This window comes from Rhinatrema bivittatum, chromosome 13, assembly GCF_901001135.1.
Source record: "Rhinatrema bivittatum chromosome 13, aRhiBiv1.1, whole genome shotgun sequence".
Classification (NCBI taxonomy): Eukaryota; Metazoa; Chordata; class Amphibia; order Gymnophiona; family Rhinatrematidae; genus Rhinatrema; species Rhinatrema bivittatum.
In genome coordinates this window covers 83968364-83994630 of record NC_042627.1, presented here as the reverse complement: position 1 = coordinate 83994630, position 26267 = coordinate 83968364, and the positions used below count along the sequence as shown (strand labels likewise).

General features: G+C 43.6%; 1 protein-coding gene and 1 long non-coding RNA gene across 3 annotated transcripts; one reads left to right on the top strand and one right to left on the bottom strand.

The window, feature by feature from the left end:
• The first annotated feature begins 1132 nt into the window (after positions 1–1132).
• On the top strand, positions 1133–8639 carry LOC115075098. 2 transcript variants are annotated; one of them, XR_003852426.1, is made up of 5 exons: positions 1133–1192; positions 2356–2455; positions 5073–5124; positions 8203–8310; positions 8419–8639. It is a non-coding gene; the product is annotated as an uncharacterized LOC115075098 (long non-coding RNA). The 2 variants fall into 2 exon arrangements; XR_003852427.1 differs by lacking the exons at positions 1133–1192; positions 5073–5124.
• On the bottom strand, positions 2266–26043 carry CFAP161 (cilia and flagella associated protein 161). Its single transcript, XM_029575282.1, has 7 exons — positions 25814–26043; positions 23341–23430; positions 17683–17921; positions 13713–13794; positions 8417–8575; positions 4993–5066; positions 2266–2498 (listed from the first exon to the last, which is right to left on the bottom strand). The coding sequence occupies exons 1-7, from the start codon at positions 25880–25882 to the stop codon at positions 2327–2329; spliced, it is 885 nt and encodes a 294-aa protein (XP_029431142.1). The 5' UTR covers positions 25883–26043; the 3' UTR covers positions 2266–2326.
• Between the last annotated feature and the right edge of the window lie 224 nt (positions 26044–26267).

The window sequence follows — 26267 nt, the reverse complement described above, 5'->3', positions numbered from 1 at the left end:
CCTGAAGAAAATAGTGTGTGGGGTTCTTCAACGATACATGACGCTTAGAGGCAGGCATTGTGTTAGGTATGGTATTGTTGGTTTCTCTTGTTGTGTGCCTTGTGATGTTGCTTTCATATAGTAGTGACACGCTATGAACTTTCAGGGTTACAAGAAGGTCTGATTTTTAGGATTTCCACAATAATTATTCATAATGGACTTGTAGGTTTTTATTCTGGAACACAGTTACTTCAAAATTTGGATGTCTTGATTCTAAAAACACTTGAAGCTAAAAACATTTATTAACAATACAATTGGGGGAACAGTCAGTGATCCTTTGTATGCTTCTCTGATGGGTCTTGATGAATGAAGTAAGGGGGGGATTTGGAGGTTGAGTGGGGCTAGGGAGTGGATGGATTTAGGGATAAATGGTGAAGGAATTGTGTAGGATTCTGTAGTGTATTGGCAGCCAGTGTAGATTTATTAGAATGGGAATGATGTGGTCTCTTCTTCTGGAATTGATCAAGATTCTGTTTGCCGTATTCTGGAGCATCTGAAGTGGTTTGATGGATGAGGACGGGAGGCCTAGTAAGATAGAGTTGCAATAATCTATCTTGGAGAATATTACTGATTGAAGGATATATTCTTGGAGGAGAAGTGCATTACATGCTCTTTACTTAGGGCACAGCTTTCCAAAGTGTGTGTCGCGACACTTTAGTGTGTTGCCTGCAGTGTGCCGGTGTGTCGCGCAAGCCCGGTGCACGTGACACACCGGCAAGTGCGAGCCAATGCAGCCGCCGGTGGAGCTCATCCCACTGGCGGCTGAGCAGTGAAATATCGCTGTGCTGTGTGCCGGAGACACACAGCAGGAAGATCGGTAGGACCGTGGTGGAGCACGGTCCTCACCACGGCCCTATGAAGAAAAAGGTCACGTCGAAACGTGCAGGTGCTCCTCCTCCTTCCTGCCCACGCAGCACCGGAAGGAAATTCTTGCCGGAGCTGCGCGGACAGAAAGCAGGAAGAGCAGGTGCTCCGCATCCTTTCTGCCCGCGCGGACCCGGAAGAAAAATGTTGCCGGAGCCGTACGGGCAGGAAGGAGGTGGAGCATCAGCCACGTGCAGAAGAGGAGCAGCGTTGTTGCAGCGGGCGAGAAGAGGAGGAGGCCCGGTAGCAGAGCCCGTCCTGCAGCGACCCGTGAATAGGAGGCCCAGAGGTAAGGGAGAAGCTGAGGGCCAGATGAGTTGTGTCCGTCTATGACGTGAGTTGAGAGATTGGGTGCCTGTATGAGGTGACTTGAGAGATTGGGTGTGGGAGTGAGGACATGAATGTTTGCAGAGACAGCATGTGAGAGCCTATGTGTGTGTGAGAAAGACAGCATGTGGGAGTGAGAGCCTGTGCTTGAGCACGACAGCATGTGGGAGTGAGAGAGAGCCTGGGTGTGTGAGAGTCAGACAGCATGTGCTAGAGAGAAAGTGTATGAATGATTGCATGAGAGAGAACATGTGAGAGCCTGTGTGTGTATGTGTGAGAGAGAGAGAGAGACCATGTGAGAATGAGAACCAGACTGAATATATCAGGGAAGAAGATAGATGGAGATAAGAGAAATAGAAAAAAAACCAATATGAAAGTAATTGGCAAAAAAAAAAGAAAGGGGAGGTAGAACAAAAAAAGACTGTGAACAACCGATTAGAAAACTAAGATCAGACAGCAAAGGTAAAAAAAAAACGAATAAATTATTTTTTACTGATTGGCACATGTAATCTTTGGTAATGTGCAAGAGTAGCACTTTCTCCATGCGGATCTCACAATGTACGAGATCAACATGGAGGAAGTGGAAGCCCACGGGGCCTGCACAGAGGAGGCAGCAGAATGGGCTTCAGTGCCAATAGCAGCAATCAGCGCCTCCCAAATAGCCTTGTGGCAGCAGTGACAGTGGCTGCAGAAGAATGAGAGAGGCTCAGAGATTGCTGGGAAAAGAAAGAGAGGGGGTCTGCCTTTAGTGTGTGCATGTGTATGAATGGGAGTATGCCTGGGGGTGTATGTTTGTGAATGCATGGGTGTCTGCCTGGGGGTGTATGTTTGTGAATGCATGGGTGTCTTCCTTGGGTTTGTATGTGTGAGAATAGATGCCGGCCTGTGTGTGGTGTATGTGTGTGTGTGTGTAAGAATAAATGTGTGCATGCCTGGGGGATGGTGAGGGAGTAGTGTGAAAATGAATGGGAGCCTGCCTGAGGGTCCTGCTTTTTCCTAGTTCGACACCACCAAATTAAAAGAAAGGGCAAGAAACATAGACTAGCTGTTTTATTACAGTGCTTATCATTTTACATTTAATGCCAAACATTACATTTTATGTGTTCTCTTCTGCTTTTTCTGAAGGAGGTGTAGGTCTGTCAAACATTGTATGTACATCATCACTGGGATTACCAGTGACTAAAATCCAGTGGTTCAGATCTTCTTCAACTCTATGTGAATTCATGTACGTATGAGCAGTAACTTCAAACTCTTTCCCAAAGAATGTCCTATGGAAAGAAAATATTTGTACAGCACTATAATCTCATATTATTTGACTATCCACAGTTTCTGAAACATCTTTAATAGAGCTGAATAGAAAGGAAACAAAGGCATGCAATACTAGTTTTTGGAGCATAACTTCCACATTATTTATTATTATATATTTCACAGGTAAATATTGAAAACAAAACATTTAGATAAATTAGCCAGATAAAACTTACCTGGGACAGTCAACAACATGGCTATGCTGCTGAACATCCTGTCAAAAAGTGCTACTTTGCCAGATAAGTTATATCCAGCTAAATTAAACTTGCTATATGACAGGTCTAACCTATCCCATTAACTTAACCGGATAAGTATGAAAATCACTACTTATCCGGCTAAGGGGGTCATTTTCCAAAGGTATCGCACGCGAAAAGGGACTTTTCGCGTGCGATACCTAGATCGGGGCGGTTTATGGGCAGCGTCCACACCGGAAGCTGGATAATTAGCTGGATAAACATAGATTTTCAGCATTATCCAGCTAGCATAACTGGATAACGTTAAAACTGCTGGATAAAGTTATCTGCCTAACTTTCTGCCTGATTCACTAATACTTTTCATCCATTCTGTGTCTATAGGAAAATATCTTGATGAATCAGGTTCTCTGTGTCTGAATATGGACCTCTAGGTTCGTAAATGTGGACCTGCTGTTCATTTGCCTTGATCTAGCTTTCTGTGTTGAAAATAAAATTGGGAGCCAATCCGTTTGAAAATTGACTTCTTACCATTCCACAGTGCAGTTCCCAAGTGGTTCCTTTGATTGGCTATGAGATGATACATGATTTCTCCTTTTAAGTTGATTGGTGAATTGGTGTAGATTTGGGAGCCTTTAAAGATACATTTAGGGGTTGATGCAATAAGACGTGTGTTAAAACAGGCGCTCATATTGAGCACCCATGTTCCTAACACGCGCACAACCAAATCACCTGGGCACCCGATGCAATATTAAAATGAGGTGCTGCATTAAAAAATATGCAGTAGGGAAAAATTGTGCATCCCTAGCACTCAAATGCATCAGGCACTGAGAATCCCGCTTCAGGTCGATTTTGCAGCTTGCTATTGTGCATGCACGTTGTGCATTATAATGTGGGTGTACAGTAGGAGTGCAAATTGTGCATCCAGAAATTTTTTTTTACATCGAGCCATTATATTAGATGTATATTGTGAAATACTGATAGTGTCTCAATGAGACTAATTTGGAGAAACTACAAAGGACAATAATTTTAATTTATGATGAGCCCTTGATTCATGGTTTGAATTAACGCCAGCTCCGGGGCTGGAGTTAAATTTGCTGTGTTAAAAAGTGTGCATTGGGTGGCCAGCAATTTTCTGCATCAAGGGGCAATAGTTAATAGCTTCATCTGCATGGAATTTACATGAGCTGAGCGCTATTGGCTATGCAGCTGTTTGGGCACATTTTGGACACACTAATCTCCTTATTGCATCGGATGATACTCTGGCACATCCAAAATGCACGTCCAATCACATGTAAATCTGAGCGCTAGGCTAGGCGCATTTTATTTCATCAGCCCCTCAGTTTCCTGTTTGCAGACAACATCGGTGAATCCACACAATTCATTCAGTGCTCAGCTCCACACTATTAAGCTAGTGGGACGTTGTCGTTTTAATTGGTTTTTTACTCTTTCATTGTCGATTGTTTACTCTTTCGTTGTCAGTGAATCAGTTTTTTACTCTTTCAGATAGTAGAAAGACTAGGGGGCACTCCATGAAGTTAGCATGGGGCACATTTAAAACTAATCTGAGAAAGTTCTTTTTTACTCAACGCACAATTAAACTCTGGAATTTGTTGCCAGAGGATGTGGTTAGTACAGTTAGTGTAGCTGTGTTTAAAAAAGGATTGGATAAGTTATTGGAGGAGAAGTCCATTACCTGTTATTAATTAAGTTGACTTACAAAATAGCCACTGCTATTACTGGCAACGGTAACATGGAATAGACTTAGTTTTTGGGTACTTGCCAGGTTCTTATGGCCTGGATTGGACACTGTTGGAAACAGGAAGCTGGGCTTGATGGACCCTTGGTCTGACCCATTATGGCATGTTCTTATGTTCTTAATCACAGTTTCTTCCATGTATTAAAGCCCTTGATAAAGATGATTGATTTGAAACTTGGATCTGTGTAGGGATAGAAAACTGAACTGAAACTGTCTGGGAATTGCTGCTTTGTTATGTGAAGCTAAGTATCTCTAAGTCTTTTAAATGCATTAAAAGATTAATTATAGTCCGCGGATATTTTAATTGCAGGATTTTTAAAATCATGGGACAGATGATTAAAAAGTTGAGCACAACAATACACCAGTCCTTGAAGTGATATAGCTCTGTTAGGAGTGTCTCTTTGCTGTCATCATTGTGGTGTTAAGTTTTGGAATCCAATTTGTTAGCTTTGAAAACATTTCAAATTCTTTTGGACTGTTTTGTGAGTAGTATCAAATTATACTTACCATAAAACATACTTTCTCAGGACTGCCAAACACTGATTTGTTTTGCTGTGAATTATAAGAAGTTTTTTATTTGCCTGCAGAAAAGAAGAATAAAGAGCTTAGATTAAATTCTGCTGCATTTTTTAATATTTTGTAAGTATATCACTAATTTTATTAGTCATTGAAGTACTACAATTTTAATTTTGGGGCCAGATAAAACTTACCTGGGACAGGTAGATGCCTGTTTTAGCATGTTCCAAGCATTACAATGGCATTAATGTGTTTTACTAGTAATACACACACTGAGATTACTATTAATGCAAAAAGCAGTAATGCAAAAAAAGTTTTGCATGAGTGCTTTTTGTAAGCTGCATTACACGTGTATATGCAAAGCAACTCATTATTATTACAAATGGCTTATTTCAAATTGTGTTAAACCACATGATTTGCAGTAACCCACTAGCTATCAGAACCACTCCTCCAGAGTGCTTAACTTTTAGCATTGGCAGTCTAATATAGTGTTTCCCAAACCTTACAAGCCTAAGGCACACCTGCATTAATAAAAATATTATGTGGCACACCAGTAACCATGAAGCAGGCAGTGCACACACAGTGAAGTTCTGTATGGCCCAAAGAAAAGCCTACCAGTCTTTCTTTCAAATTTAAACTAAAGGGAGAGAAGGAGCAGAGGCAAACATGATCCTGAGCAGGAGAAGCAAGAAGTCAGTGTGGTGCAGGCAGCCATCTTTTTCAGTTATCTTGGCTACTCTATCTGGTTAGCAGAGCTCCTCCACTGCTACTGTTGCTGTTCCTAAAACTCAAATGTTCAATGCACACAATCTCTATCTTGGCCTGGGGATAAGGAGAGTTATATGTGATATATGTGCTGCATGCTGCCCATTATTGACAACACTACAGGGCTCATGCTATAGCCAGGAAGGAGCAATATGTACGAGGAGCTCCCACAGCTGCTGTTTCTTGTTGCTACAAGGTGCTGAGAACGGAGCCTCCATCTGAGAATCAGGCAATGGTGACTTTTCTGTGCTGCACTGCTTGGGAAACAGTGATCTATTCTAATGCATCTGCCAATGTTCTTGCTCTGATCCCTCTCCCCTTCCCCTGGGTAAAGAAAAAGGTTGGACTTCTTTCCAACCCCTGCCTAGACCAAACAAAGGAGCTCTGACAAGCCATGAACCTCCCCAACCGTTCCCCATGAGCAGATGGGATACTGTGGCCCTATGAACTCCCTAGAAGGACCCAAGAGCAGAAAAATGAGCTCTGAAGTCCAATTACCCCTCTATCCCTCCCCTGGAACACATAAGAGATTGTCATTATGATCGTTGGAGCCAATGGGGGAGACTAGCAATGGGGATCATCTTGCTCCCTTGTGTAGCAGGCAGGGGTGCGGTGAGGAAGAGACCAAGGGGATAGAAGGGGGATCATTGGGCCTCGGAGCCACTTTGCTCTTAGAAGGAGGGGTACACCAACGGGGGGGGGTGGGTTCCTTAGGCCACACCAGCCTCTTTAGTCATGGGGGCAGGAAATGAGATGGATTTAGCCAGTAAAGCAGATGATATACTTATAGCTGGAATGGCTAGTAAAGCTAGGTTGCTTACCTTTAAAAGATGGTTTCCATACACAGCAGGATGATCCAGCCACAGAAGTGGGGTTGATATCGTCTGATAGCGCTGAGATGCAAAGCTCTCTGAGAGTTAAAAAACCTAGAAAGTGTTTCTGAGGATATGTGGACATTTCTGCGCAACCACCTGCCTTATGCATCTCCTCAGTCTTAATAGTAAGCTAAGATTCATTAATGAAGACGCGGGAAGGCCTGAGTGTCTGAATTATTCTGCTGTTTATGTAGAACATCAGTTAGAGGTAGGCAAAGAAAGCTAATATCAGCCACACAAGTGGGGACTCTAAAGCTGAGTATTAGTTTGTTATTTTACATGTCAGTGTTAAATCATTACATCCTATCTACACTCTCCAAGGATGGAAGGTAGAGTAAATTCAATATGCTTCAAGGAACTGCCTGTTCAAAGCTGCTGCCGTGATACAAAGCAGAGTCTAGGCAGTGATGAGCAGTGAAGATATGGCTAAAAGACATGCAGCACTTTTGCAGGGGGCACATGCACTGAAGAAATTGATAGAGGCCTAACCTGATGGAGCTTTACTTTACTTTGAAGATGTACTTCTGTTGGATTGTAATAGTGAGTCATAAAGTCAGAGACTCACGTAACGGAAAACTGATTGGATTAAAAGCAATCAACAGTTGAGAAGACTTTCTGTGGGACTATGTCTTTCACAAACCAGCTCTTTCCGAGTGCAATGTATCACAAGTCAGCTCATAACTTTCTATGTAAAACACTTTGCAGTATGTAATAACTCGGGGTAGATTTTCAAACGGTTGCGAGCGTAAGATACGCGTGCAGCCCCTGCCCCCTATCTTGCATAGGCTCGGCGGCGCACGCAAGCCCAGGGACGCACTTATGTCCCAGGGCTTGGGAAAAGGGGCGGGGCCTGAGCCTCCGGGCACAGCGGCCGGCGCGCGTAATTTCTTCAACAAAGGTAAGGGGAGGCTTCTAGGGAGGGGAAGGGGCTGGGGGGCGGAAGATACTGAGGAGCTGCACTTCCTGCAGGGGTCTATGTACTAGGGCTGACGTCAGATTGAAATCTGATTCATCTCCGAATGCTTTGTCTGCTGTTGTTATGTCTTGAGTACTCATTTTTAATCTTATATTGTATAGAACCTATTTTACCTTTACTGCTTTTAATAACTAACTTATTTCATACTTTTAACAGAGTTAGTTATTACTGTTTATAAATGTATTTATTATATGTTTTTATACTCTGTAAAGCGTTGTGAAGGCACGTCTGATGTGAGGGTATAGAAATACAATAAACTAAACTAAACTATACCCATTGCTCCTGAGTCCATCTGCTACACGCTAGGAAAAAGAATTTTCTTCGATTTGTTTTAAATTAGCAAGCTGCAGCAGTATTCTAGCCTGGGTGTATGAAACCTCAAAAAGGCAGAAACAAAGTTCCTATTGGCAAATAAAAGGTGAATAAGCCTTTCTGGGCATGTCTATGTGGGGAGAGAAGGGTGCCTCATGCAACTCTGAAGAGACTTTTAAGGCCTTAAATAACCTTTATTGTTCATTGTCTGATTAATATCTCCTTTTATAACAATTGCTATTCAGTAAATCTTGAAAATTTCTCACTATTCAGACTCCTGGGACCAAAATAATTTTGATGATTTGAGCCCACTGTGACCTTCAGCAAGGGATTTTTCCTCAAGTACCCAATTAGACTGCAGAGCAGGGATTGATTATGCTTGTAAGTACCCTATAAATGGCAAAGTTAATGAAATAAAAATCCCTCCATTCTAGAAATATTAGCAAATGAGAAAGCAATTATTATGTGGCCTTTGTTTCTTTCTTACAGGAACTGGAAATCCCTCATATTCAAGGCGGAGTTGAGGATCCAAGTAGGCAATCTGCCAGCAAGTTAAGTAGGAAGGCTGCTCCTCCAAATTCACTTCCTGTAAATGAGACTTCTTAGCACTCCTCAGAAATGTTTTCTGCTCACTTGCCAGATATAACTGAAATGACACAAAAGAAACTCAAACTGTAACATGTCAATGAATAAAAGAAAACAAGAACAGACTGATACTTAACTGCAAAATTAAAAAAGTAAAGTATAATTACACAGGTCTGTCCAAAAAAGGCTATTCCACTGAGTTCACCCTTCTGATTGCTTTACTCTAAGATGCATGATATCAGCCATGTTAGTTAATACCCTTGGGGACAATTTCCTAAGAGGATAACTTTTAAACAACTGCACATGGTCTCATATATGCATGCATATGGCATTGGGAAGATCTATCACAGAATTGTATAACTTGTGCATATGAGGTATGCACAGATTATAAAATATGTGTATGTCTATCCCCTAACATATGCACGTATGTATGCCTTATTCGCAAATACATGCAGTGCATTGAAAGAATATATTTCAATGCATTCAACATGCATACTTTTCCTATTTAAAAACATACATGCATAGGGGCGGATTTTAAAAGGGTTACGCACGTAATAAACGCGTGTAACCTTTTAAAACCCCTCCTGCGTGCGCCAAGCCTATTTTGCATAAGCCCGGCGACGTGCGCAAGCCCCGGGACGCGTGTATGTCCTGGGTCTTGAAAAAGAGGGCAGGGACAGAGCCTCCAGGCACAGCGGCCATTTGCTGCTGTGCCCGGGATCAGCACCCCCTTGCGCGCGCCGACTACGGATTTTATAATACGCGCGCATGTTATAAAATTGGGCGTAGATTTGTGTGCGCCGGGTTGCGCGCACAAATCTACGCCTGCGCCTAAATCTTAAAATCCAGCCCATATATTTTATGCAAGAAAAAATATGACTCGCTCATGTAAAACTAAGTTACGCATGTAAATTGGTATATTTTAAAACTAGTGGGAGTAATTTTTAAAGGAATTACGCATGTCAATGTAACATAAGAACATAAGAAAATGCCATACTGGGTCAGACCAAGGGTCCATCAAGCCCAGCATCCTGTTCCAGGCCATAAGAACCTGGCAAGTACCCAAAAACTAAGTCTATTCCATGTAACCATTGCTAATGGCAGTGGCTATTCTCTAAGTGAACTTAATAGCAGGTAATGGACTTCTCCTCCAAGAACTTATCCAATCCTTTTTTAAACACAGCTATACTAACTGCACGAACCACATTCTCTGGCAACAAATTCCAGAGTTTAATTGTGCGTTGAGTAAAAAAGAACTTTCTCCGATTAGTTTTAAATGTGCCCCATGCTAACTTCATGGAGTGTCCCCTAGTCTTTCTACTATCCGAAAGAGTAAATAACCGATTCACATCTACCCGTTCTAGACCTCTCATTATTTTAAACACCTCTATCATATCCCCCCTCAGTCGTCTCTTCTCCAAGCTGAAAAGTCCTAACCTCTTTAGTCTTTCCTCATAGGGGAGTTGTTCCATTCCCCTTATCATTTTGGTAGCCCTTCTCTGTACCTTCTCCATCGCAATTATATCTTTTTTGAGATGCGGCGACCAGAATTGTACACAGTATTCAAGGTGCGGTCTCACCATGGAGCGATACAGAGGCATTATGACATTTTCCGTTTTATTCATCATTCATCATTTGCAACCATGCATTTGGTGAAAACCCTGGGTGCAGCTGATAGTCCAAAGGGAAGAACCTTGTACTGTTAGTGTTGGTGCCCATAACGAAAGCATAGCTAATGCCAAGAGGATGGATGGATTGGAATATGTGTGTAAGCATCCTTCAGATGGATGGAACACATCCAGTCGTTGGGTTGAATCAGAGGTAGGATCGATTTCAACAATTCCATCTTGAATTTCTCTTTGGTTAGAAATTTGTTCAATTCCCGTAGATCTAATATAGGGCGAAGGCCACCCGACTTTTTGGGTATGAATAAGTATGGGGAATAAAACCCTGCTTGTGGGTTTTCAGGAGAATTCGGTGAATGACCTGTTGCTTGCGGAGCAAAGTAATCTCCTCCCCCAGTTGTGGTTGGAAGCTTTGACTCTTTAGATTGGAAATGTGAGATAGTATGGGTTTTGTGGTAAATTGGAGTTGATAGCCATGTTGTACTATCTCTAAAACCCTTTGATCGGTGGTTATTCTCTCCCAGGCTGCCAGACACCAATGAATTCTGCCAGGTGGTACTTGATGTAGTGATGGTGGCTGGGTTATTAAAAAGACGGCGTTGATTTTACTGCAGCAGCCAGTTGTTGTGTCTGCTGTCTCTGGTTACGTGGCTTACCCCATGTTGAGTCGTGTTGTTTTGTTGCGGCAGAGGACGCTGGTAAGATGGATACGTCTATGTACGAAAGGATTGATAAGACCTGTAAGGTCTACGGTTATAGGATTGTCGACGTGTAGATCACACATAACGACGCGTGGTTGAGTAGTGAGATTGTGACGTTAAGGATTGGACTGCTAGAGCTTCTTCCTTTAATTTCCCAACTGTTTCTTGAAACCGTTCTCCGAACAGGTTGTCGCCTGTATACGGGAGGTTTGTTAGTTTCTCATGTAAATCTTCTTGTATCGTTCTAGAGCGTAACCATGCCATCCTACGGGCTGCGATGGCTGTCACAGACGCCCTGGATGATGTTTCAAATGCCTCATATATCGACCATAGAAGGTGTCGAGAACACTACTCCATGTCATGAAGAGGTGGAGGAATTGAATCTGCCGTTGAGGAAAGTATACCCTTTGTGGCTTGTATGCACTCATATAGATATTGTACCATGTAAAATTGATAATGCATAATACAAGCATTCAACATTGAGTTGTGATATATTTTCCTGCCAAAGTCATCTAAACGCCGGTTGTCCTTGCTCGGTGGATATGAGGCATGCGACTTTGATTTTTTGAATATTTGCACTGAAGCATGTGGTAGTTGTGGTATAGAGTAAGGCGATGTCTTTCGCATATGGAATTTTATATCCGTTTTCTTGGAAAACGCTGATAGAGTAAGGTGTTTCCCACGACTTCTGTAAGACAGTATGTAATAATTCGTGTGGTGGGAGAGATGTTGGTTCTCCTGGAGCATCGAAAATCTTTAGGAGACCAAAGGTTTCTGATCACCTGTCTACTTCTGAACCTCCAGATGTAGTATCGTGCCCAATTTTTCTAAAAATTTTGGGTATTTCAGATCCTCTGGAGGGGAATACGGCTCCTGTGGTTGTTCCTGTGGATCTGATGGGAATCCAGTGGATGACAATGGGGACGTTGGCGGAGACAGAGAATCTATAGGGGTATTTTGTTGAATTGGTGAAATTGGTCGTTTTCCCAGTGCTGGCGCGAAGTCGACGGTACTGGTTCAGACGACGTCGAAGCTATTGATGGAGTCGGGATTTTTGACCAAAAGAGAAGTTACATCTTCTTCAGCCTAGCCTTGTGACCCTTTGGTGTCATTTGGGCACATTTGGTGCAAGTAAAGACATCATGTTTGGACCCCAAACACATCACACAGACCGTGTGAGGGTCAGTGATGGACATTGTTCGAGTGCAGTCGGGGCACCGACGTAAACCCGACGCCATGTCCTCGACAAAAATGTAGTCGCGGTGTGGTCGATGGCCGGTAGGCCGCGAGGGAAAAACTCAACGGGAATCGACTGCAAGCCGATAAAAAACTTACCGTTCGACCGCGGAGCAAAGGTATCGATAAGGGGACCCCTGTGGGGTATAATTATTTGAAATTTTTTGAAAAACTTCCGTGAGGAAAAATTCCTGTCAGGAATCTCTGAAGAGTTTCTTAACCCGCGTAGCTACTGCTGCACGGAAAAAAGAAGACTGACGGGGGACCCCTGCTGAATGCAGGGTTGGTGCTATGCTGGGCATGCCTAGTAGGTGCCAGTCAAAGTTCTAGAAACTTTGAGAAAAGTGTTCCGCGATTGGGCTCCATCCTGATGATGTCACCCATATGTGAGGACTACCATCCTGCTTGTCCTGTGAAAATACCTCGATCAGATATTTACGCAGAGTCACTCTGTGTAACTCTCCCATTACTTTTGGAAAATTCAACAGTCTTAGATTTAATCTTCTGAGGCGGTTTTCCTGAAGCTCTGTTTTTCTATTTAAAGCAGTTCAATCTTGTACCGTAGTAACTTGCAATTTCTGGATATCTTTAAGTTGTTTTTCAATTTGTTGTATTTTATTCCCTTGCTCAGACAATTGTAGATTATGTTCTTGAGTCACCATATCTAAACGTGAAGTAATTTGAGTTATCTGAACCATCGTCCCATGGGTGGCCAAACTTTGTTGTGCCAAAAGCTCCCAAAGTAAGTCCAAAGTTACCACAGGTGGTTTAGACGGCATAGCAAACTCCTGTTGGTTTCCCTGCGGCAATATCACCGGTGTTAACAAACCAGGCTTTAAGATAGAAATTGGAACAGTCTTACCATCATTTTGATGATTATACTCCAAATCTGAAACCAAATTCAAGATTGCCTCTCCTCCTTGCACTGATGTTTTGTCTCCCGGTGCTTCACACGCCGCTGCTCCCTCCATAGTTCCTGACAAGCTCTGTGGCCTCACGGGTTCCAAAGCATTTCCCAGTGGCGGCATCGACGATATCGCCTGTGGAGGTCTCAACGTTGGAGGGCTCAGTATAGTTTCCCCAGGAGAGACGGCGGCCTCCTTCCCGGTCTCGCCAGCGGGGACTGGCTTCTCCTGAATCGAAGTGAGTTGAGCGCACTCGGTGATATTCTTTTGTCCCGCAGGGAAGGAGGGTGTTGAAAGAAAAACCCTCACTTTCCCCTTACGCTTAGGGGCCACAATTTAACAAAAGAAACTCAATCTCAGTGGAAAGAGAGCGGGAGCTCCGAGATGCACTGCTAGCAAGCGGCCATCTTGACTCCGCACCCATTTGGATTTTAACATCACATTTTTTATTAGCATATCAAAAATTTGAAAAAATATAATATATTCTTGGACCAATGATTATAAGTGACTCCAAATAGTGGCATGAAAAAAGTCTCATAAATTTGAGCTGCCATGGGGTGGTATGAAGACCCTGTAAATGCAAACAAAACATTGGTAGTTCCATGTCTGCACTGTTCCAAAAAAGAGTTCTGCTTCCTTGATGTTATTTTGTTTACTTTAATTGGTACGACAACAGGACTGTGGACTATAGATATACGTGATTCAATAAACTTTTATAATCGTTAACTTACTTGTCCCATAAAACCTTCTGATGTCCTAAGAGCAAAGTTCTGCCCATATCTGAGAGGTTCACCCAATGGACTTCCATCGACGCTACAAACAACACAATAAAAAGAAGCATGCAAGATGAACTCCATAAGTACTCATAACTTTTATATATTTTTTTTACTTTTAAAAATTTTAGAAATTTCTGTGTATCTGTGCTGTCATTAACACATACCATGGAAATTCTAAACTACTCAAAGGGGCGGATTTTAAGAGCCCTGCTCGCGTAAATCCGCCCGGATTTACGCGAGCAGGGCCCTGCGCGCCGGTGCGCCTATTTTACATAGGCGCACCGGCGTGCGCACAGCCCCGGCACTCGCGTAAGTTCCGGGGTTTTCCGAGGGGGCGTGTCGGGGGGGCAGGCCCGATCCGCGCGGCGTTTTCGGGGCGGGACGTAGCGTTTTGGGGGCGTGGCCGCGTCCTGGCGCGCTAGCGGCCCGCTGGCGCGCGGGGATTTATTTCTCCCTCCGGGAGGCGTAAATCCCCCGACAAAGGTAAGGGGGGGGGTTTAGACAGGGCCGGGCAAAAGAAAGTTCCCTCCGAGGCCGCTCCGATTTCGGAGCGGCCTCGGAGGGAACGGAGCTAGGCTGCACGGCTCGGCGCGTGCCGGCTATACGGAATCGATAGCCTTGCGCGTGCCGATCCAGGATTTTAGCGGATACGCGCGTATCTACTAAAATCCAGCGTACTTTTGTTTGCGCCTGATGCACCAACAAAAGTACGCCAAATCGCGCTTTTTGAAAATATACCCCTAAATATTTTTAAAATGTATATAAACAAAAAATATAATTTTACAATGACAAACAGACATTTCGTGCTGATTACAAGGTTACAAACATCCTCAAGAATTACTGCACTCTCCTTCACTTTGGGGTAGATTTTATAAAACTACGCCCGTGGGTACTTTTGTTCGCGCGATCAGCGCAAACAAAAGTACGCTGGATTTTAATAGATACGTGCGTAGCCGCGCATGTCCTTTACAATCCGGGGTCGGCACGTGCAAGGCTGCCCAAAATCGGCAGCCTGCGCACACCGAGCCGCGCAGCCTGCCTCGGTTCCCTCCGAGGCAGGCTGCGCACACCGAGCCGCGCAGCCTGCCTCGGTTCCCTCCGAGGCCGCTCTGAAATCGGAGCGGCCTCGATGGGAACTTTCCTTCCACCCCCCTGCACCTTCCCCTCCCTTCCCCTCCCTAACCCCCCCTCCCTTTGTTAGAAAAGTTACGCCTGCCTACTTGCGCACGCCGGCCAGCTGGCCGAAGCGCGATTCCCCGGCCCGGGAGCGGTTTCGGATGCCTCGGCCACGCCCCCGAAACACGCCCAGGCCAGAACCATGCCCGCGGCCCCCGCCCCCATATGACGCGCTGCCGCGAAACGCCATCCTGGGGCTTGCTCGGCGCGCGCAGGGGGAGCTTGGGGCAGGTTTTCGGGGGGTACGCCCCTTTATGTTTCTACTCCCAAGGTATGCTGTATGTGTATTTTTTTTATATATTATTTCTTAGGTCAGAGAAATAATGCCATACATCTCAAAGTATAAATGCAACTACAAGGTATCTAACTTAAGCCAAATGTAACAGCCTTCACCTAGTCTAGAAAAAACACATTATAAACAAAACATAACCATAAGTAAAATATAAGTAGGATAATATCACCCTGTAAAAATGTTGCTAGCACTAATTTTGTTATGGGTTTGACAATTGATTGGTTTTGATTGTTAATATTACTACCCTTAACAGAATGCTTCGGGGGTAATTGCACAAAGTGGCAGTTACTACTATTAAACTGCATGGAGCGGGAATTACAACCATAGGAAACTTGCTGGGCAGACTGGATGGACCAGACCACATGGTCTTTTTCTGCCGTCATTATTATATTACTATGTTACTATAGACCCCACAAGAGGAGGTACAGAAATAATCATTCAGCCAATCATAATAGGGTGTGAATGTGATGTCAATACGGAACAAAAGCATGGCTCATGAGAACAGAAAGCCAAGTAGAAGCAGAAAAGGCAAATAAAAGAGAACAAGAAAAGGACAACAAGACTTCGGAAGTCAGGGCTGGGACTGGAAAAGCATCAAACTGACTATCTATGTTGTGTCTGCTGCCAAACACTTTTCCTTTTTGGATTCTGGAAGGTAATTTGGCTTTGGGTTCATGATTATACAGAAAAAAGGAACATACATTTGTTACTCCAATTTTTGGTTTGTTTGCATTGTCTGGTGGCACTCTGCTAGTATTAGGATAAGATCCCGGTTCCATTACTAGCATTGCTGGTCGAAGCAAAGGGGCCCACCGCATTCTAGAGGAAGGGCCTACCATGGGCCTCCCTGCCATGCTGATGGAAGGCAATGGGGCACACACAAGTCAGCAGACAGAGGGAATCATTTTGCATGGGCTGGAGGAGAAATGCGGCAGCAGAGGTAGGATGGGGGAAAGGTGGATAGGAATGAGGTTGAGCAGGTAAGGTGCAGGGGAGGAGAGGAGAGTGCTTGGATTGGGCAAGGGAAAGAAGAGGGGTGAGGAAAGGGTGCCAAGGACGGGCTTAGGAAGAGGAAGGACAGAGTGTGCAGGAGCTGGGATTGGAAGGGAGAGTACCAAACACCTCCAAATGTCACATACCTACAGTACCTGAATGTAATCCGCTTTGAATGTTGGTTCTGAGTCATCCTCTGGAGTTTCGTATCATGATCCCTAGTTCGAACCTTATCCATTGGAAAGGAAACTGTAGAACTAGGGGTCACAATATGAAACTGCAAAGGGAACGACTCAGAAGCAACATCAGGAAATGCTTCTTCACAGAGAGGGTGGTGGATGCCTGGATTGCCTTTCTGGAAGAGCTGCTGAGGATGAAACAGTAAACAAATTCAAAAGTGCATGGAACAAACACTGTGAATCCCTAAAGACTATAAGTTGGACATGAAGGAAAGGGTGCATAAGGGTAACCTGTACGGGGTAGCAATTACTAACCTTAACAGAAGGCACGGAGATTACTACCATTAACCAATTAGTCTTGATGCTTGTGATGCAACTGCAACATCACTCTCTTCTTTGACAGTGGGGGAAAAAGGGGAATTGGATTCAGTAGACAGTAATGCTGGGCCCCGACTTTTACGGTCCAGGGTACTGATATGCAGAAATTAGGGATAAAGTACAGGACGGCTTCTATGGCCAAATCCAAAAGCAAAGCATGTTAAAGCAACATTGTCTGAATTATCAACCTGTAAAAATGTTGCTAGCAGTAATTTTGTTATGAGTTTGACAGTTGCTTGGTTTTAATTGTAAATATTACTACTCAACATAAGGCTTAGGGGTAATACACATGGAGCAGCAGTAACTACCACAGGAAACTTGCTGGGCAGACTGGATGGACCATTTGGTCTTTTTCTGTCATCATTATTATGTTACTATGTAAATAAATAAATAAATATCCTCCATTGAATTTTTAGTGGTTATCAGCTAGTAAATACGATTAGTATTACTGCAAGCAGAAAGATACATAGGAACAAGAAAAAAGCCTCTGTCAATTAGTACAATAACCTGAGGACACCAGGATATCAGGGACAAGACAGTTCCACTCTACTTGTGTCCCATTGAATGTATAGCCTTGTAGTTCATTTTTTTCTTAGATTGTTTGTTTGACCTACCTACACTATAGCTATTTTGTGGTCTGAAATATTGGCAAATATGAAAATGGGAAACATATCAACTGTCAAACCACAAATGACAGCATGTGGTACAAAGCTCAGGACCCCTCCGCCATTATTGGTATTATAGGGTGTGGAAAGGTGAATAAGGTTTTGATTATGTGGGAAGATGAGACAAATCAAAAGTATATACAAGTTTACCCATCAGTCTATTTCAGTCTATTTTAATTATGTAGCTGCAAAGTAAAATGTTATATGGTTATAAAGAAGATATAAATTGAAAACATCTCTACCTTGTAATGACAAAACTATTTCTGGCATATGGGTTGACATTTTTACTCGCAGTCACTGCACAAGGTGATTCCAAGGAAACTTTTGTATGTAAGGTGACTTCATCAGGATTTGCAGAAAGGGACACACTATCATATAATGAATAACTATTGCACAAAGATTCTCTGAATTTGTCAGGATTAATCAGAAGGATCACATCTCCAAAGTGAACAAATCCATCAGTAGAAACAGACAGATCTATCTGCAATACAAGAAAAGTTTAGAATTTGTTAATAAAATTGGATCTATTATCATATCTTCAAGAAGCATGGATTCTTTGTAGGCTGTGATACCTGTTACTGGTCCAACCTTTGAGTTATCCAGAGAAGATTTTCGACAAGAGCTTTCAAGACCTTTTGATATCACCTGAAAAAGGTTCCATAGTACACATACTTGTAGCTACCATAAAGCTAGGGAACTTCATTTTCAATTTTTATTTTATTTTTCTTGGGAATTTCAATGTTAGAACAAAAGAATCAGTGAGAAAATGACTTTGTTATAACACAAGCAGAAAAATCAATGGAAAAGTGTAATGCCCCTTATCTCTAAGTGCTTCTGGCTTAGTGACCCACTCTATGTTGCATCCAAGGGCTGTATATAGTACTTCCTGCACACCTGAAGGTGTCGAGTCGGGCCTGATCTATAGCTGAAAACTTCTGGAATCACCCAGAGCCATTAGATGCTGCATACTCCTCCCACCTCAATCAATATGAAAGCTGAGAAGAGAACATAAACAGGAAAATACCATGCCAGTTTTCGTCGGATCTGATTAAGAGCAGTTACATTATTTCTTTGTTGGACGGGAAGCCCTTGGTCTGGGCTTCTCCGCTATGGGAGTGTAAAGATCCCCTGCTAGGGAATCTGGAACAATTTGTCTCTGCCTTCTGACATATCTTCGATGAGCCCTCTCGCAGGCCCCTTGCCGAGTATGCGGTGGAATTCCGCACCCTTGCAGCCGAGCTAGATTGGGGGGGTGACAGCCTCCACGGCATATTCTTGGAAGGCATTTCTTCAAGACTCCAGGATGAGATAGCAGCGAGAGACCTACTGGATGACCTGAACAGTCTGATTGATCTGGCTGGACAGGTGGACCTCCGTATCCATTGCCGTTTTCGGGAAGGGAGGTCCGGTCGTAAGCCCAGTAACTCTGGGCATACTTTTCCCTAACTGGTACCCTTCTCCTCTGCCTCTCCCGGAAACCAAGACGTAGAGCCTATGCAGTTAGGCCGAGGTCCCATCTCACAGGAAGAGAGGAAGCGACGCCGCGCTCAAGGTCTGTGCCTATATTGTGGTGGCAAGGGGCACTTCCTAGCCCGATGAGGTGAGCAGCCGGGAAACACCAGAACCTAGGTATCAGTGGGGAGCTGGCCCTAGGTAATACTTGTTCTGCCTCCTCATGTACTGTACCGGTTACCCTAGTCTACCCTGGGGGTACCTTTGATACACTGGCTTTGGTCGACTCCGGAGCCGGAGGGAATTTCATTCTCGCAGACCTCGTCCAGCAGCTGCAGATTGGGGTCCAACCCCGAATTCCTCTGATCCGGGTATCTTCGATTCATGGTACTCTCCTGCCGGGGAGCATTACTACCTGCACCAAGCCTTTGGTCCATCATCTTGGGCTTACCCTGGCTACAGAAACATTCCTGAGTCATACAATGGGATACCTTTCAAATCGCAGCTTGGGGCCAGTCTTGTTTTGACTCCTGCCTGACAAATGTTCCTCGTCCCAGTGTACCTCTCTTGAACACACCTATGACACTCCCACCACAGTACCAAGACTTTGAAGATGTCTTCTCTAAGGAGAAGGCTGAACTTCTCCCAGAACACCCTTAACCAGGGTGGAACCAGACTGCTGGCGCTAACCTTTAAAAAGGAGATAGAGCAGCTTTTAAACTAGAACAAAGGGGAAAGCCAACAGTCGCTCAGCAGCACATGGTTCGGAGAGAGGTATCTTCAAAGGATACTAATGATGCATTAGAATTAGGGCATCCCGACAGTGAGGTTCCAATAATTAGAAAAATAGTCCAAGTGCCTGTAACTAAAAAAAAAAACTCACCTGAGCTAAAAAATTCTAACTTATCCCTATCAATTAAAAAGCAGAATGAAAATACAAACAAAAAACAAACTTTGAAATGTTTGTATGCTAATGCCAGAAGTCTAAGAAGTAAGATGAGAGAATTAGAATGTATAGCAGTGAATGATGACATAGACTTAATCGGCATCTCAGAGACATGGTGGAAAGAGGATAACCAATGGGACAGTGCTATACAGGGGTACAAATTATATCGCAATGACAGAGAGGAGCAGTCAGGAGGAGGTGTGGCGCTTTATGTCCGGGATGGCATAGAGTCCAACAGAATAAACATCCTGCATGAGACTAAATACAAAATTGAATCTTTATGGGTAGAAATCCCTTGTGTGTCAGGGAAGACTACAGTGATAGGGGTATACTACCGTCCACCTGGTCAAGATGGTGAGATGGACAGTGAAATGCTAAGAGAAATTAGGGAAGCTAACCAAATTGGTAGTGCATTAATAATGGGAGACTTCAATTACCCCAATATAGACTGGGTAAATGTATCATCGGGTCACGCTACAGAGATAAGGTTCCTGGATGGAATAAATGATAGCTTTATGGAGCAATTGGTTCAGGAACCGATGAGAGAGGGAGGAATTTTAGATCTAATTCTCACAGGACTTGGTGAGAGAGGTAACGGTGGTGGGGCCGCTTGGCAATAGTGATCATAATATGATCAAATTTGAATTAATGACTAGAAAAGGAAGAGTGTGCAAATCCAAGGCTCTCGTGCTAAACTTTCAAAAGGGATGGAACAAAGTCAGCATGGCTTTACCCAGGGCAAGTCTTGCCTCACAAATCTGCTTCACTTTATTGAAGGAGTTAATAAACATGTGGATAAAGGTGAACCGGTAGATATAGTATACTTGGATTTTCAGAAGGCGTTTGACAAAGTTCCTCATGAGAGGCTTCTAGGAAAAGTAAAAAGTCATGGGATAGGTGGCGATGTCCTTTCGTGGATTGCAAACTGGCTAAAAGACAGGAAACAGAGAGTAGGATTAAATGGGCAATTTTCTCAGTGGAAGGGAGTGGACAGTGGAGTGCCTCAGGGATCTGTATTGGGACCCTTACTTTTCAATGTATTTATAAATGATCTGGAAAGAAATACGACGAGTGAGATAATCAAATTTGCAGATGACACAAAATTGTTCAGAGTAGTTAAATCACAAGCAGATTGTGATAAATTGCAGGAAGACCTTGTGAGACTGGAAAATTGGGCATCCAAATGGCAGATGAAATTTAATGTGGATAAGTGCAAGGTGATGCATATAGGGAAAAATAACCCATGGTATAATTACACAATGTTGGGTTCCATATTAGGTGCTACAACCCAAGAAAGAGAGCTAGGTGTCATAGTGGATAACACATTAAAATCGTCGGTACAGTGTGCTGCGGCAGTCAAAAAAGCAAACAGAATGTTGGGAATTATTAGAAAGGGAATGGTGAATAAAACGGAAAATGTCATAATGCCTCTGTATCGCTCCATGGTGAGACCGCACCTTGAATACTGTGTACAATTCTGGTCGCCGCATCTCAAAAAATATATAAATTGCGATGGAGAAGGTACAGAGAAGGGCTACCAAAATGATAAGGGGAATGGAACAACTCCCCTATGAGGAAAGACTAAAGAGGTTAGGACTTTTCAGCTTGGAGAAGAGACGACTGAGGGGGGATATGATAGAGGTGTTTAAAATCATGAGAGGTCTAGAACGGGTAGATGTGAATCGGTTATTTACTCTTTCGGATAGTAGAAAGACTAGGGGGCACTCCATGAAGTTAGCATGGGGCACATTTAAAACTAATCGGAGAAAGTTCTTTTTTACTCAATGCACAATTAAACTCTGGAATTTGTTGCCAGAGAATGTGGTTCGTGCAGTTAGTGTAGCTGTGTTTAAAAAAGGATTGGATAAGCTCTTGGAGGAGAAGTCCATTACCTGCTATTAAGTTCACTTAGAGAATAGCCACTGGGTACTTGCCAGGTTCTTATGGCCTGGATTGGCCACTGTTGGAAACAGGATGCTGGGCTTGATGGACCCTTGGTCTGACCCAGTATGGCATTTTCTTATGTTATTAACACTGGCCCTTTGACTGTGCCATTAAGCTGGTCCCAGGCACTACACCTCCCAGGGGGTGGATTTACTCCTTGTCGCTTCCGGAAACTCGGGCCATGTCTTCATATATTCAAGAGAATTTGGACAGAGGTTTCATTCAGTCCTCTAACTCCCCTGCCGGGGCCGGGTTCTTCTTTGTGGCCAAGAAGGATGGCTCACTGCGTCCCTGCATCGATTACCGTAGCCTCAACGCCATCACACGATGGGACAGGTACCCTTTGCCTCTGATTCCAGAGTTACTAGACCGGCTGCAAGGAGCGAAGGTCTTTACCAAGTTGGACTCTGGGGTGCCTACAATTTGGTACAGATACGACCCGTCGACGAACGGAAGACCGTCTTCAATACTAGAGACGGGCACTATGAATATTTAGTCATGCTCTTTGGCTTGTGCAATGCTCCTGCGGTCTTTCAAAACCTCATGAATGAGGTCTTGAGGGATATGTTGCATACCTCGGTTATAGTATACCTCGACGACATCATGATATACTCTAAGGATTTGCCCACGCACTGAGCACAAGTGCGGCAAGTACTACAGAAACTTCGGGACAATCGTCTCTTTGCCAAGCTAGAGAAGTGCCAGTTCCAGCAAGAGTCCTTGCCATTCCTTGGATATATAGTTTCTTCCACGGGCTTCCATATGGACCCTGATAAAGTGGCGGCCATTCGGGATTGGCCACAGCCAGTAGGGCCTACAACGCTTCCTGGGCTTTGCCAATTTCTATCACAAGTTCATACCCCACTACACCCGGATGATAGCACCACTTATGGCCCTTACCAGGAAGGGGGCCGATGCGAAGAATTGGTCCTAGACAGCAATAGACGCTTTCCAGAAGCGTCTGTCTGCTCCACCATCCAAATCCGCAGCATCAGTTCATCATGGAAGTAGACGCCTCTGATGTGGCGGTAGGGGCTGTCCTGAGCCAGTTATCCATGAAAGGCAAATCCCTACCATGTTCCTATTTCTCCTGAAAGTTCTCTCCGGTGGAGAGAATTTATAGTATTGGCGATAAGGAGCTCCTGGCCATTAAGCTCACGCTGGAGGAATGGCGACAATGGCTGGAGGAGGCCCAATACCCCGTGATCGTCTATACGGATCACAAAATTCTGAAATCCTTGTGCTGAGCTCAACGCCTCAATTCTCGGCAAGCCCAATTTCTTTAGCCGGTTCAATTTCCTCCTCCGGTACAGGCCAGCCTCCAAGAACATTAGAGCGGACACCCTCTCACGCATGGCTGAAACAGAGGATAACCCGGATCCACCTCGTTATATCCTCGATCCAGCCAAAGTCTAACAAGAGTTAGATGATGTTATCAAGTATTTTAAAACTGCCTTCACAATGGCTAATATCAGTAATATCTGTTTTCTCCAAGGAAAAATACTTGGGAATCAATTCAATAAAACATAATTGATAGTTGATAACAAAGATATATTACCTTATTCAAAACATTTCTTCTAAGATTGCTTAATTTCTGTAAAAGAAGTTCTCCTTTGTCTTTTTTATCCAAAAAATCTTTAAGAAGGTCCTATAGGAAAAAGAAAGAATTAAAAGATAACTTTACAATTTTCTTTCACTTTTTGATATAGCCTACAACAGGCATACAATTTTCAATTTATTTCAAGAGGGTCATTTTCAAACAGACTGCATGGGCTAAAGTCTACAAGTACTTTTTATCAGTAGACTTTAGCTTGAATTTTAAAAGTGTATTTATAAGCTTATGTAGCAGTGCTTTGCCTCTACCACTAATTTTACCCCTTGTTTTGGGATTTTTGGGGCCCTTCCCCTTTGTTGGGATGGGTCTCCAGGGTATAAATTGTTCCTGAGCATGTGTAAAGGGTCTCTCTCCTGTTCCAGTGGATTGACCAAAGAGGTTTTTTTGAGAGAGTATTTATTTTATTTTTATTTAGATTTATATTCCACTTTTCACAGCATTTCAAAATGCATTAAATATCACATGTGATAGGAAAAGGAGAGGGAAAGAAAGAAAGAGAGAGAGAGAGACTGGCCATAATTCCCTCACGCTAGCTAGGTTTTTATATCTCTATGGGAAGCCCACCTAGTAACTCAAGGTGAGGTTTAGGTATTAGTGTAGGGGTTAGGGACCACTTTGACATTCAAAGTGAGACGAACGAACAGAACAGTGCTCTCATGTGAAGATTTGATGAACTTCAGAATGAGCAAGTTCACCCAAAGATGAGATTTGTGCAATGTTCTCTCAAGCTTAATGTTACCCATGTAGAGAGTCCATCAAGCTAGGTTGAGAGAACATTGCAATCTCGATAAAGCCCTTATGCAAATGAATGAAAAAGGTGTAGTTAAAATGTGTGTTAAAGCCGTGCGAAAAGGCTTTGCAAAACTGTGAGCCCAGCCCATGTGGCCAAAATTCCTGCCCCAATATCCTCCCCTTTTTCTCATCTGCATCACACCAAACATTATGGTGCTTTTGCATGCATTAAGGGCGTTTTCGCATGCGTAAAAGGTGTTTTTTGAATGCAAAAAACACCTTAACACATGCGAAAACGCCATATAGCCCTTTGAGAAATGACCCCCTAAGTTTGTACCTGAGGCAATGGAGGATAAAGTTTAGTTTAGTTTAAAGTTCCTCTGCCATTGGCTCCTCTTATTCCCAGTTTGAGTACCCCTGTTTTATTGTAACTTTCGCTTCTTCTTGGTTATGTTAATGTTATTTCCCTATGTTCCATGTAAACCGATATCATATGATCTGTATCATGAGTGTCAGTATATAAAAGCACTAAATAAATAAATAAAGTGACTTATTCAAGGTCACAAGGAGCAACAGCAGGATTTGAACCCTGGTCTCAAGCCCACTGCTCTAACCACTAAGCTACTCCTCCACTCCTAGTAGTGTTTGGTGAACTTCCAAGGTTGCCAAGTAAAGGACTTTTGAATTGTTGAGCACTGAATATTGTCATTGGGATATTTTTTTTACCAGTTCCTGATAGAATTGCCTGATAGAAGGGCAATTTTGCTGGAGTCTTGAAAAACTGGATTTGTTTTTTCACCTTTTCACACAGTTAAAAGCAGACATTTCAAAGTGTGTTTTCAGTTGTTAGGGATAATTTGGAAATCTTTAGCTCAGATGATTTTTTGCATATAGGCACATGGACTTAATTTGCTTCTATTGGAACCTCCGTGTTGGGATGCCCTAACTCTCCTGTTTTCTGATACATTCCTCCGAACCATGCACTGCTGAGTGACTGTCGGCTTTCCCCTTTACTCTAGTTTAAAAGCTGCTTTATCTCCTTTTTAAAAGTTAATGCCAGCAGCTTGGTTCCACTCAGGATGGGCTCCACCTTAACCATTCAGAAAAGTCTCCCTCTTCCCCAAAAGTTTTCCCAGTTCCTTACAAATCTGAATCCCTCTTCTCTGCACCATCGTCTCATCCACGCATTGAGACTCCGGAGCTCTGCCTGTCTCTGGGGACCTGCGCGTGGAACAGGGAGCATTTCAGAGAATGCACCCTGGAGATTCTGGATTTCAGCGTTTACAAATCTGAATCCCTCTTCTCTGCACCATCGTCTCATCCATGCATTGAGACTCCGGAGCTCTGCCTGCCTCTGGGGACCTGCGCGTGGAACAGGGAGATTTCAGAGAATGCCACCCTGGAGGTTCTGGATTTCAGCGTTTAGCGTTTGATAGCCAAATAAGTAGGACTTATCCAGCTATCTAGAGTCCGCTGAAAACCAGCGGCTGCAAGATAGCCGGATAAGTCCCTTTGGGGTAGATTTGTTCACGCAACGCGAACAAATCTACGCCCGATTTTATAACATGTGCGCTGTGCTGCGCATTATATATTTGCTGAATAGCACTAAAAACGTATTGCTGTGCAGTTTCCTATCAGTGGGATCTGGTATAGCTGATTAGCCGTATAGTTCGTTTATATTTACCTCGTCTAAGTAAACATCTTCATTCCAGTTTCCAATTCGCACAGACGGATTGTAGGTCTTGAGGCTCATTTTTATTTCACCCAAGGGCTGAATGTTGTTAGGTGTCCTACTCGTCGATGGATGCTAGATTAGACTAGATCTCTGCAGCCGGAGGGGTAGGGGCGATGTGCTGAGCTTGCTGGCTATTGGGTCAGATATTTCCCGGCAGTGGAAAGGAAAGATTGGGGATGAGGATGGTGATCTCGGTGAGATATTAGCCGGCTGTTGGGGGTGTGCGTGTGGCGGGGAACGCGGATCCCGGCCCAGCTCACAGGGTTTTTGTGCAGTAGTCGCTTGGAATTCTCTGCTCACAGTTTTATCCGGGAAAAGTCCTTTGTTGCTATTTCCTAGGATTTAGTTTAGGAGTCACCATGGAAACAGCAACGTCAAAGGATAGTTCACGTTGATGGGTGGA

Excerpts from the sequence above, each read along its gene's own strand:
- CFAP161 (XM_029575282.1), bottom strand. The coding sequence starts at position 25,882 with ATGAGCCTCAAGACCTACAATCCGTCTGTGCGAATTGGAAACTGGAAT. Across the intron at positions 17,922-23,340 it reads GAAGAAATGTTTTGAATAAG|ATAGATCTGTCTGTTTCTAC; the intron begins GTAATATATCTT and ends CTTGTATTGCAG. Across the intron at positions 8,576-13,712 it reads CAGAAGGTTTTATGGGACAA|TTATATCTGGCAAGTGAGCA; the intron begins GTAAGTTAACGA and ends GTGTCATTTCAG.